This window comes from Pagrus major, chromosome 2, assembly GCF_040436345.1.
Source record: "Pagrus major chromosome 2, Pma_NU_1.0".
NCBI classification, from domain to species: Eukaryota; Metazoa; Chordata; class Actinopteri; order Spariformes; family Sparidae; genus Pagrus; species Pagrus major.
The window spans coordinates 33,854,317-33,868,340 of NC_133216.1; the positions used below are offsets into that span (position 1 = coordinate 33,854,317).

Genomic DNA, 14,024 nt, shown 5'->3' on the forward strand with positions numbered 1-14,024 from the left:
CATTCAAGTTAGCCAGGCGCTAAACCAGAAGTTAGCCAGCTCGGCTGGTGATCCAGGTATTTTCATAGCCAGGAAGTCGAGCTTTTTGGCTTCAAAACACCACTGAGCAGCTTTCATAGGAATGAACGGGGCTCCACCTCCAACACTGTGTCCAGTAATAAAACGTTTGGACCAAGTAGATATAAATACAAGTGGAGCTGTGCTCGGCAACACAATAGAGATCTGCACAGAAGAAGACCTCAAACAGATTGTGCCATCATTCAATCAACTGAGTGACGAGCCAAAGGAGAAAGTTTGAATTTACTCATTATATCAAAAAATCCTAGGTTAAATCTATAACTTCTATTTCTCTTCTATTTCATCCTCAAATTGATTACTCAAGTTGTTATGTCTTGAAAACTTGTATCTTGAAATAAACATGTATGTAACGCTGCGATCCTACCCTCTCACTATAGTTACATAGTGCAGAAACAAGTGATAGGGTGGTTTAGGTTTATCATGGCCCTCAAAGATATTCTCAGTTGTCCAATATACATGTGTCATTGAGGTGTGACCTTTTTAGCCTTAAACTCAGTATTAGTCATAGACTGAACGGGTCAAAACTATCAAATCATCTCTGTGTAAGAACTCTGTCAATAAAATAGTAACTTTTACTTCCATTCAGTTTCTACTGGAGTTAGATCTGGTCACTTCATTTAACTCTGCACTTCAAATGGAGGACCATGCACCTGGGCTTTAACCAGGGGTTTTGTCCTTAAGATTTTACTCTCAGTTGTGCTTATAAGCTTACTGAGTCTTCAACATTTCTTTATATCAAGAGATTAAAAATGAGAAAGGGTTAAAAGGCCAATTCTAAATTAATTCTGTGCCCAAAAATAATTCAAACTTTAAGTGTATTCAGATACACTGAGGAGTGATTTAAATGTACATGGTTATTCTAGAAGCAGATGTAAGAGGTGTTGCTTGATCTTAAGATTAAATTGGTTATTTGCATTCAAAAGTATGTTGAAGGACTGGACATAGAAGTCATACAACTCTCAGTCATTAAAACTGCTACAGAGAAACAGCAGGGGGCAAGATTACAGAATCTGGTCTTTATGATTGAAAGCCTGTTGCTTTGCAGAGGTGTTAAGTCACAATTCAAAGATGGCGTGGCTGGCAAGGTGTCGGTTGTCAACAAAGAGTTTTAAAGCAAGATACACAACTGCCTTGAGCTTAGCCTCGCTCAGCTCAAACATCAATGCTTCACACAAATCACAGAATAGTGGCTCATCTCTTTTTCTCCAGGCATGTGTGGAACGACGTATCCCTCCGACAGCTAAAGGGCCTTTGTGCATAGCACTGTAATGTTAGCCAGTTACATCTATGTTTACAAGCGTCTAGCCGATTCCAGAGTTTCACAGCACTCAGGTGTGTCCCTGCTCCTGGTCACAAATATTTCAATGCAGGGAGATTCACCTACATCAATTAAACATAATAACCATCAGTGGCAGCAGGGGAGATTTAACATATTCTGGCTTTGCCCAACAGTATGGAAGCACTAAATGTTTACTGACTTTGGCTCAACCATTTGCTCATTACCAATTTATATAATAACAACATAAAAACACCACATGCAACGCACACACTAGTAAGCTAAGCTAGTGTCTTCCACATGAGTGGCTGCTCTCAAACCCAAAACCATGAGACAAGGAGGACCTACTCTGAGGCCTTTCACAAACTTACAGGGAATTCACCTGCCTGACACAAATAACAGATACGCAACAGTAACTTTACAGCAAGTCACAACAGGGGCACTTAACTTAAAATCTTTTCTAGCGGTACTGTTTGTCTCTACAGTAATCAGGCTTTCTGCCCGATAATTAGTTCGTCACTTGGACAGCTATTTTATGAATTCCAGGGGTTGTCCTGAAAAAAAAAAGGGCTGAGAGGTTTCCCAGTCAAAATCCAAATCAGCACGTTGTTGATAACCTTTCAATTGATATTGGTTTTAATATGCTTCTATGTGTACTTTAACTTTGTATTAATTACCCTATTTATTTACTTTTCCATTGAATTTTCAAGTTTATTTATGAATGTTTTAATCTATTTCTGTATTATTCGCACTTTGCCAGTATTTATATCCTCAAACTTCTTCATTTCTTTATTTTCTTTTAATATTTCTTTTTGCATTTCTGCTTCATTCCAAGGCAACAGTACAGTAGGCCGGGACTAGGTGAAACAGTCTTGGGAGAAGAAAAAAAAAATGATGACAGTTGTGGGGGTAGCTACAACCAGGACTCTGATCTGATAAAGGGAAATACTGTGCTGCCCTTTTTGTGGATCTTACAAAAGCTTTTGATACTATTGACCATGCTTTGCTCATACAGAGGTTAAGTGATGTTGGTTTTGATTGTAATTCCTGTAATTGGTTCAAGGACTACCTGTCTCATAGACAACAATGTGTGACTGTAGGAAATGATCGTTCTGTGTTTTTACCATTGTCTAAAGGGGTTCCGCAAGGTTCAATACTGGGTCCTGTCTTATTCACAATCTATATGAACAATATTACATTTTCTATAACGAATTGTAACGCCCATCTTTATGCTGATGATACAATCCAGTGCTAAAACTGCACATAAAGCCATGACAATTCTCCAAGAAGCTTTTGACAAACTGCAAGATTCTCTTTTTAACCTGAAATTAGTGCTCAATGCAAACAAAACCAAATTCATGATATTCTCTAGAGCCAGAGATATTGCAGACACTGGTCTGCATGTTACCACTCTAACAAGACACAATACTGAAAGGGTTTCTGAATACAAATATTTGGGTATCTGGTTGGATCAGAAACTCAGATTTAAATTTCATATTAACAAAAACATGACAAAAAAAATGGTTATTTATACAGAAACAGAACTACTTTCCCCATGTTCTGTAGGAAACGGATCATTGAAGCTGTCTTTTTATCTGTCCTGGATTATGGTGATGTTATCTATAGACAGGCCTCTGTCTCCACTCTTACTCCACTAGACTGGGTTCAATCACTCCGCCCTCAGATTCATTACTGGTGACTGTTATTCCACTCATCATTGTATTCAATATGAAAAAGTTGGATGGGCACCTTTAACAGTAAGACGTTACAGCCATTGGTTTGTGTTTCTTTTCAAAGCCTTGAAGGGCAACATGCCACCATATATCAGCTCTTTATTAAGCTGCTCACAGAGTCACTATTCAACACGCTCTAGTGATCATATAATGTTCCCCGGGTAAACACTAAATTTGGGAAAACTGCTTTCAGCTTCAGTGCTCCATACACTTGGAACATTTTACAACATACATTTAAACTTGATACAGTTATACCTATAGGGTCAGTTTAATACTCTGATTTCAAACTACTCAGCATTTGAATGCAACTGTTTTTAACTACGTGCTGTCCTGTATGGTTGTCTGCCATTTATCTTTTATGCACCTCAGTTTTATTTGTGTTGTGTCATGTTCGTTTGCTGCAGTTTCTTAACATTTTCAAGCACTTTTTTCCGTTTTATTTGTATTCTGTCATATTGATTCTTATCTGTTATCATTTTTATGTACCCATTCTGTTTACTCGCTCTGTGATTATGTTCGTTGTTTCCGTTTGATATCACATATTTGCACCTATTCTGTTTTTTTATTTGTACTCTCGACATCATTGAAAATGAGGGCTTGCCCTCAATGATTTTCTGAGATTTATATAAAGGTTGAATGAATGAATCTGGATCATATTTCATAGAGTAAATGTTAAAATTTTCAGGCATTTATTTATTTTAATATGGAAGGTTTATTTTATTTATAGAGCGTTTATTTGTTCAGCACCTTTTTTCTTCATTTTTTATTTAGCAGTTTCAGTCATCAATACATTTCAACTCGTTCTACACTGTCAAAACTCTCTCTACCTGTTTTACTGTGCTTTTAGACAAAAATTACAAATTTTACCTGGCTGTCCCTGTCAAATCACCGTTAAGCTAAGACCCGAAAGCCAGCATCTACCTTTTCCTGAATATCCTGCTTCTCCTTGAGGGCCTCCTCCAGCTGGGCTTGGAGGTCACTGATCTGAGCCAGGTTCTGGGCCGACTGAAACCACACAAGCACAGGAAAGAAGAAAAGTCAGTGAGTAACATGATACTACAGTATGCAGAGTATACACAACCTGTAAAGCTAAAACCAAACAAAAAAAATTACCAGGATGATCAAGGAAAAGTATGATGACATCCGAGCGACATTATGGTGAAAGTATATAAATAAATCTAATTTCAAAGTGACCCGTGTGAAATATTAGAATCAAGTGCGCTTTTTTTTTTTTTTATAATAGATGAAGCACTCTGAATCCCACTGGGAATTCAGCTGCCTCAATTTAGAAAAGAAGGATGGATTCATTTGGAGCCAGTGGAGGCAGATCACTCATCATTCCATCAGTGCCAGAAAGGAAGCTTTTACTTTTATTTCCACTTGCTGCTCATCTGCATATACAGCTACATTGATACTAATGGGGAAATGATTCAATGATCAGAGATGAATTGTGTTTAAACATCCAATGTAAAGATTGATTCAGGGATTTTACCTTTTACAAATTAACTTGAGATTGCCTTTTGACACCTTTGACATGATATGGTTGGAGACATGAAAATAAATGCAGAATATTCCAACAGCTTACTGATATATCAGGACAATTTTTGCTTTTAATTGAAAATCATACAACCAGTCAATGTCATTCATCTGTTACATGATGGATTATTCAGTTTTAATATCTATTTTGACCTCTAATAGCACTGTAGAGCTGTTCTTCTATGAGTGGGCCCCTTTGTTTATCTCGTGGGTCACGGGACACACAGTCACACTAATGGCTTTACAATATTCATATAACATACAGGCAGTGGTAACATGCCAAGGTATGCTATAATGTTCCAAATAAGGGCAGGGAAGAAGAAGAAGACCATTTACAAGTAAAAATGGAAGTTAGTCAAATTTCCATCCAGCCTGAACTGGCCTATTTCTAACCTCAAATGTTTTCAGAGAGACATTTTAGTAAACTGTGTAGCTTTAATTTGTGATGTTTAAACTGAAAACCAGTGACACTGAAAAAAAATACAGACAGCGTAAAAAAACACTTTTCATTGAAAAAAGACATAAAAAGAAATCAGAGGATTGTTATTGAAATACACATCACAGTACACAAAATATCAAAATAAAATGAACTTATTTTTAATTTCTGTGTTATATTTTTCAGTGGAACTACTTTTAGTGCCATTACTTTCAATACAAGTGTTTCAATGCCAATGTGTTCTCATTCAGTTTGTGTTGTTTGCAATGCCATAGTTTATTATTATATTAAAATGATCACAAAGTAGAGCCTGTACAAATTAGTTGTGAGATGGAATATGATAGGCAGAAAAATTAGGTAGAAGTAGATTTCATATTAAAATCAAATAAAATAATTTTAAGCATAAAGCTGCAGAGGAAAATGGAAGTGTTAATTGACAAATTTATTTTTCAGGTCTATAATTATTCCAGTAGCACACTCAAGACTATTTATTCACTGTGTATATGAAACAGACAGAAAAAAGTAGACCTGGGCCACAGCAGCCTTGTGTTTCTTCATCAGCTCATTGAGATCCTCCTGGTCCTCCTCCATTCTGGACTGCAGGTCATTCTTCTCTCTCTGCAGACGACTCAGCTGCTCCTCCAGCTGATGGACAGAGACAAATCAAGACAATTTGTAATTAGATGAACCCAGCTGTTTGGTCACTGTGTCAGACAAATTGGACAAAGATTTGCAGCTGGTTCTCTCATCAAAACCTTTGTTTACAGATAGGGAGTTTAAATAATATATCTAAATCCTACAAATAGGGTCTGTGGGTCAAAGAGTCAAGTTCTCCAAACATTTTCTTTAATACTGTAGGTCAAATGCTTTTGCATTGTAGCCAATTATGACTTTTGAAGCAGAAAGGTAATTGCAACTTCCAGAGATGAGACACCAATCTTGGTCATACATCTGTAAGTGTGAAAAGTAACGTCTGTCTATCAAAGTACTTCTAGTAGAAGAGGACATGACCAAGCATGAAATGTGAAGGGGACATATTTATTAATTACAATACATCACGAGTTAGAAAAGCTTTTTGGAGCTAGGCATCTAGAGGTCTGCTGAAGAGACAAACATCATTTATCACGACCCACCAGAATAGAAAAGAAGAGCTGCTAGTCACAAAAATTACAGTTCAGAATAAATTGGACTGGAAGTGACTCTGATTTACTGTCATCACACTACACATACCATTTTAAGTGATAGCTGATATAGTCAATGACTGCATGTGTTAGGAAAGTGACTAATCAGCAGCACATTATATAATACTGATGTGTTGTTGTGTAAGATGATTTCAGTTGGGTGAAGCGATGGGATTGGATTTCCAATGGGAAAAAATACATGAAGACAGGGAAATATACTGTAAATATCAAGTTTTGCTAAATAAAATATTACAATTTTATAAGCACATCAGCTCAACTTAAATTGATGAGTGTAATTTTAAAACTACATCTATCCACACAGACAAGAACATCTTTAGTTAGATTAATTATGTTTATAATTTGTGTGTAATAAAAGGCTTTTGAACTACATGCTGTCTATTTAATATTGTACAAGAGTCAATATGGCCAACATTTACTCCGTCAAGAACTCCAACATCCTGCAACCTTTTCAAGGTGTTGATCGCAATTTTGGCTGTTAATTTGGGTAATTATTAATCAGAGATCCAAACTGATAGTTTAGTACTAATTTATGGGACTGAATCAATGAATTGGCTATCTTTCCCTACTTCAAGGGTGGTGTTCCCAAGGCGATCTAATGTAAAGTTAGATCTTATTTTTTTAATATAATTAATAATTATATCTGATAATTGCTATCATTATTATTTTATTATTGTGAATTTACCATAAATTCCTTAAAAATGTTGGATAATGCCCAACACACATTTTCTCTTGCAAACCAGTCATTGCCAGTTTTATTGGTGTAGGATACAATGTCCTCTGTTTAGGCACTGACTGGAGCTTTACCTTCTTCCAACAACATATGGCAGTTCTCTTAGCAACTTACGTTATAGAAATGCTCAGAGTTGTAACAGATACATTTACAATATCATACACTTTTGTGTAAGAATGAGAATGTAATCGAAATTCACTCTGCACAAAATTTAAAAGATCTCATATAAATATAAATAAATAAAATAAATAGACAGAATTTTTGTTCATGTCATGGTGCTAGAACAACTTCAGGCAGTCTTATTTTAAAAGAATAGACTTTGTCAAAACTCACCATCCTATAAAGCCTGGCAAGTGTCATGGGAAAAATTATAATAATTAATGCCCACAAATATCTAATTTGTACTCTTAAATTCTAAACTAAGGCTCTCAAATTATTTTGGTGTGGCTATTTATACATTTTCCTTGCACCATCTCCATAAAGAATTGTAAAATGTGACCTAATGGTCAGTCTGGAGACATGCTTTGACTTTGTAGGTGTGCCACTTTGTGCACAGAGGAACCCTAATTTGTTCATACACAGTCCATCTGTGATCACTGGGCCAACAGGAGTTATTGAAGGTGCTAGTCAAAACCAGGTTATCCAATTAGAGGCAAAAAACTTGTGGCGACTGCCTCATATCTTCAGCTCAGGGGAGGGACTGTGCTGAAGCAATCCTATTTCTGTAATGACTGAGTTAATACACAAAAGAAGGAGAAAGGTTGGTGGCGCAGGACTACTGATTAATAAATTATGACTAATGTGACTATGTGAAAAGGCTAATGAATCCATTTATGCTTAGCAAGAAAATGAGAGGAGTCAGGGACCGGCAGAGCTGACACCATTGCATCCATCTTCTTAAGTCTAGTCCAAACAGGATGTAGACTGAACCCAAATCATTGAATCAAAAGACTGCTTCAAAGTATGGATTTTGATTATGAGGGTAAGACTTATTTATTACTTATCTATTTTTATTAGTACCACACACTACTGAGATGTACCAAGTTGTACTTCAGTAACTAAAAATATCCATGAGGAATCTGGGGCAAATTCATTTACATATCACGCTTTCCTTTTTTGGATCCACCGTTGGCCTCACGGAGGGCTGATAAAAGCTTTGAAAGCAGCTCCAGCTTTGCAAAGTGGGAAAAATATTGTGATGGATGCAACTGTTGGCAGCATCAAACTTTCATTTAGCACATTTAACAATAGGCTGTCAGTGCAATCTCAACCCAATTACGTGGCAGGGCTCTTTGTTTTTCCCTTTTTTTTCTCTTAGATTGCCATGGTTCTCCGGAAAAATAAAGCTGTCGAAAACATGCAAGACAATTTTCTCAAAACACTGCAATTACGGCAATAGAACGGCAGGAGAATGGCAAAAATGCCAGACCATTTGAAAGAAATGTTATTTGCATGATTTTATCTTTTGTTGAATTGCAGTATATGATGTGGCCGAGGCTGCATCAAAAACACTCCATTCACGCAATAACCATTTCTGTCATCGGTTTTCCAAGCCTTTTACATTCCCAGCAGGCTGGCTGTGTGCTGCAGAGGTCATCCTCAAAGACACCATTTCAAAACAAACAGCTGCTGACACGTTCATCTTATCTCTACAGTATTCCTTTTCCACCTTATACGGACCAACAACATTTTGAAAATAATTAACCTGCATTTATGAAATCTATATTATACTTTAGTAGTATACAGGAATACTTTTTTTTTTAATAATGTGAAACAAAGCCAAAATAGGGACTGAGATAAAGTCAAAGACCCAAATAACTGTCAAGTTAAAGAGTCCAGGGCCAAAAGCTGCTTCATTTTATTGGGACTGAAGTGGGCAACTAGGGTCTAATACTGACTTTAATGTTTTGAGCTCCAGTAGCTCTATGAAGCTGTTTTTTTTTTTTTTAATGAGCTGGTTCATGCATGTCCATGAGGGCACACATGTACACATGCACGCAGGTGATGTCGTGAGACAGTCCTGCCAATCACACTCAACAATGCACCAACATAGGAAGGGAAGATTAGACTGCAGACTAGTAAACATGAATGCAAACAATGCTGGATTCAAAATACTTTTAAATACTTTAAATCAGCTTTGTTAATGTTTGGGAGGAAGGAAATACATGTGACACCTTTGTTAAAGCTCAATGATAAATACAATGCATTTTGATTGCAAACATAACCCTTATTGGTTCACAAGGAATCTCCACAGGGGACGGTTAGGAAGTGTTGTGTTAAAGCTGACGCTACTTGTGATAATAAACAGAAAAGCCTCTAGTTCTACAGAGGTGTTAATAAATCTTGAAATGGCACTGAAACAATCTAGATCACTTCTCCTTACATCTTGTTAAGGAGCAAATAATCTTATTGTATACAGAGAGGACACACACCCTTTTTGTGAAAAACAGTCAAACAACTATTACCATGAGGTCCACCTGCATAAATAAAACATAAATAAACAGTGGGCACCTTATTTCCCTGTTGTTCATTAGTTTGAAATGTTTTTGTCGGGGATACAATGTGCAATCAATGTGATTGTGGCAATCCAAAATAAATCAGGAAATCACAGATTTCCTGATTTATTTAGGACTATAAGTTATTGAGCTAGATGGCTTTTTCAAGTCACTCGTGAGGATATTCACGTTTATACTGATTCACAATGATCCTGACAATAGAAATTCACCAAGATCAATTTATGGATTTTTATCACAATCCACCATAAAATCTTACATCCTCCCATCCCTACTGTTGAAATAAAATGTAATTAATAGAAATTACATTTTAAAGTGGTAGTAAAGTGGTAATAGACTTGCTTTTAGTTATCATTCTAGAGGAAATACTAATTGCACAGTGAAATGGCCATAGGAAAATGACACCATTCGCATATAGATTGGTTCCCTATAAACCTTGCTTTCACTCTTCTGAGGGGGTGGGTGGGGTTGAAAAGTTGTCCATTTCCTTTGTAAGAATAGAATATGGTAATAGTAATATCAGCTGAAAAAAAATCATTTGTCAACTAAATAATCATTGACAAATGTATCAGTCTCTATTATATTATCTTACATTAAGGTATTTTAATGTATCACTTACATGTAATTAATACATGCTTACAATTTATTGATTGATTATAACTGTAGTTATACATTGTGGTATTCGTGTGTGTGTGTATATAAATTACACACACACACACACACACACACACACACACACACACACACACACACACACACAATCCCCTCCAAAACTATTGGAACAGCAAGGCCAATTCCTTTATTTCTGCTGTTTGGTGATGTCAGTGGGTCGCAGGCTTGATGCAGTTACTGCAAGCAAAGGACTTGCAACTAAATATTAAGTATTATTTACTCTAATCTATTTTAAGTCTACCTGTTCATATACTTTTGCTCACCTAAAAATTTAGTGTTTCATCACAAATGATGCCTGGAAATGGAAGCTGACATACTGATCTCTTGTCTCATATTCATCTTTTGATGTCAAACCCAAATGTTTTCAGTGTGAAGCAAAAAAGGGAATTGGCCTCGCTGTTCCAATAGTTTTGGAGGGGACTGTATATACACGTATTTGTGTGAATCAAATACTTTGTACCTTGGCCTCTTAACTTCTTCTGAATGATTCTGACTGATAACAGCTTGTTTTATACACCCATTAGACTCAGCCACAAACATTACAATGGGAAAGTCATGGGAAAGAGCTCAGCATTGATCTGAAAGAGCACATTATTGATTTGAATAAGTCAGGAAAGTCACTTAGAGCTATTGCAAAGCAGTTACAGGTCCCAAGATCAACTGTACAAACATGTTTATATATATAAAGTGAGTGGCACAGTTGAGTTACTGCCACAGTCAGGAAGAAAAAGCAAACTATCACCTGCTGCTGAGAGAAAATTGGTCAGGATGGTCAAGAGTCAACCAAAAACCACCAAAAAGCAAGTCTGCGATAAATTAGAAGCTGCTGGAAGACAGATGTCAGTGTCCACAGTCAAGTGTGTTTTACATCAACATGAGCTGAGAGGCTGCCGTGCAAGAAAGCAGCACTTTCTCCAGACGCAGCACCTTCAAGCTCGACTGAAGTTTGCTGCTGATCTCATGGACACAGAAAAAACCTTCTGGAGGAAAACTCTGTGGTCAGATGAAACAAAAAATTTGAAGCTGAGGCCTTTAACCCCAAGAACACCATACCTACTGTCAGGCATGGTGCTGGTAGTATTATGCTGTGGGGCTGTTTTGTTGCCAGTGAATCTGCTGCTCTAAAGAAAGTAAATGGAATAATGAAGAAGGAGGATTATCTCCAATTTTTTTTGGGAAAACCAAAAATCATCAGCCAGAAGATTGGGTCTTGGGTGCAGTTGGGGGTTTTCAACAGGACAGTAACCTCAAACACACATCAAAAGTGGTAAAGGAATGGATCAGTCAGGCTAGAATTAAAATTTTGGAATGGCCTTCACAAAGTTCTGACTTGAACCCCATCAAGAACATGTGGACTGTGCTGAAGAAACACATCTGTGCCAGGAAGCTAACAAATTTAGTTGAATCAAGAAGCTTCTGGATGGCTATCAATAACACCTGAGGTGAACAACAAACATTCATTATTGAACCAAATTTCATAAATATTTTTTGTGAAAAAATAGTTGGTGTTCCACTCATTCCATCACAGAAAAATGAGAGCTGTAGAAATCATTGGAACTCAAGACTGCCATGATATACATGTTCTTTACAAGTGTATGTAAACTTTTGACTGCGACTGTATATACTGTACATATATACATATATATATATATATATAATTATTCTGGTGGTACACACCTGACTCCAATGAGCTTCCCCAGGTCATTTAAGAAACAGATATACATTTAGAAAACAGCAGACAGTCGGTGAGTGAGCACATGCATCCGCACTTACTGCCTCTTTCTATTGAGAGGGTAAAAAAAAGATTAAAATCATTTGAAGATGAGGGAGCGCAGAAGTCATCCTGATATCCTCTGCTATCCATCCACACATACATCTATACCCCTTTTCCTAATATCTGCTTCTGACCTGAAGCTTTGAACTCAATTATCTTTACCCTTCACTGCACTGTGGACATAATATTCACCTTTCCGAAATTGGCAGTCAAACTTTTCAAGGTGCCATATCTTATTTAAATTAGATTTCAACAATCAATAATTTCTCTTAAACAGACAGGAAAGAAAGCACAAGCAGATAAATCCTCACTGATACAGAGGGTAAGAATGAGGGTAAATGAATAGAAGAAGAAATCTATTCTGCTATTCATTTACCCTCTTAGATGAGGGTAAATGAATAGCAGAAGAAATCTATTCTGCTATTCATTTACCCTCTTTCTTACCCTCGAAGATGGAAAAAAGGCAGTTTGACTGACATATAGAACCAGATTGCCATGGGAACAGCTCATTGAGTAAGCATTCACAGATGTCATGCCAAAAGGACAGAAATATATAAAGGTCAAAAAAGATTACAAGTGGCTGAGATAGGAAGAAAAGAAAAGCAAAAACTAAAGATGTAAAGAGAGAGGTATTGACAGAATACAAAGAACTGTGTGTTTTTTGCAGGAAAAGAGGAAATATCCTCCTGCAGAGACTTGGAAAATATGGTAAGAGAAGCAGAAACTAAAGAACAGAGGGAGGAATAGGGGATGGAGGATGAGCTCTGAAGGAACAGGTGTGTCCTCTAACCTCTTATCTCCGGCTATCGGCAATGATTTGACATATCTGCTGCACCCCTGCTACCACCACAGATTGTGCAGCCTTAAAATGCCTCACAACAAAGTGATCACCACTGATGATAATGTCCAAATGTTGTGACAGCTTTAGCTTTTTCCTCCTACTCAACAATGATATGCAGTAAAGTTAGTATCAAACTTGATAGAATCTGCCACCTGTGGTTGTGTCATCCCAGGAAATTTATTAGAAATGCTGCTTTTAAAGACTGAGAGGATGGTCCAGAGAGCTGTACTGACCGCCTGTTTAGTTTTGGAGATGTCCTCCATCTGAACGTGCAGATCTTCAATCTCCACCTCCATGGATTTTCGAGCTTTAACTGCAGCCGCACAAGTGAACTCTGACTCCTCCAGCTGGAACAGACACACAAAAGTAGAAAAATTTATCAGTTCAGTAACTTCAATGTAACTTAATACTGAATGTCCTGTGTCAAACTAGTCAATTATACATACAGTCACTGTACTATATGACCAACTGATTCTGGTCCCACTGCTGAATACAATAGTGGTTCTTTGCTTTTTTCAGAAAAAATACAGTTATTCTGTACTCTAGACCAAAGGATTGCAGTGATTTGCAGCAGTTGATTTTCAACCTGGGGTTTGGAACCCCAAAAAGGGTCACAATATAATCTTGGGGCTCACAATATGAATAGGAAGACTTTTTCCAGATTCAAATTAGGACTCAAAATCTGAAAAGGGAACCATCTTGGGCAGTCATCTCTGTATTCCTAGTACTATAGTTACAAACAGGCTGGTGAAGATTCTCAGTCATCTGGGTCATGGTGTGTCTATATGGAGGCAGCTGGACTTCCCTGAAGATGTTTTACAATTCAACCAAGAGGCTTCGTCAGTTCTAACTGATTGGTGGGTAGTCAGAGGCTTTAAACCCTGTGGGGGCGTTAACCCTGACAGTCATGAGGTCACATGTGAGTTCTGAGTTTCAGGGTTAAGGACACATGTGAGAGAATATACAGAAACAACTAATAGTGATGTAATTAGTTATCATCAACTCCAGTTACATTATCTTCAGTTCATCTATGTCTCCTCTGCTCTGCTCCGTCTGTGTATGTGGAGCCCCGGTTGAGGTACTCTCACATAACCAGACCTATGTATACACTGCTGTCAGTGCTGTGAGAGAGTGGAAGAGAGAAAACTATCTTGATAGTAAATGACAGCAAAATGCAGTAGAGACTCTCACATGGACCTGAGATGAAACAAGTGCTAATAGATCAGATAAATA

The 14,024-nt window shown here is 37.2% G+C and overlaps 1 protein-coding gene across 2 annotated transcripts in view; it reads right to left on the minus strand.

Annotated features, from left to right (window-relative positions):
- The window catches only part of myo18ab (myosin XVIIIA b), a 210,286-nt gene that overhangs the window by 25,376 nt on the left and 170,886 nt on the right, over positions 1–14,024 (minus strand). For both annotated transcript variants that reach the window (XM_073480324.1, XM_073480333.1), the window contains exons 35-37: positions 13,025–13,138; positions 5,588–5,704; positions 4,009–4,092 (exon numbers count right to left, since the gene is read on the minus strand). In XM_073480324.1, coding sequence (XP_073336425.1) covers positions 4,009–4,092; positions 5,588–5,704; positions 13,025–13,138 — 315 coding nt within the window. The remainder of the gene's footprint in view (positions 1–4,008; positions 4,093–5,587; positions 5,705–13,024; positions 13,139–14,024) is intronic.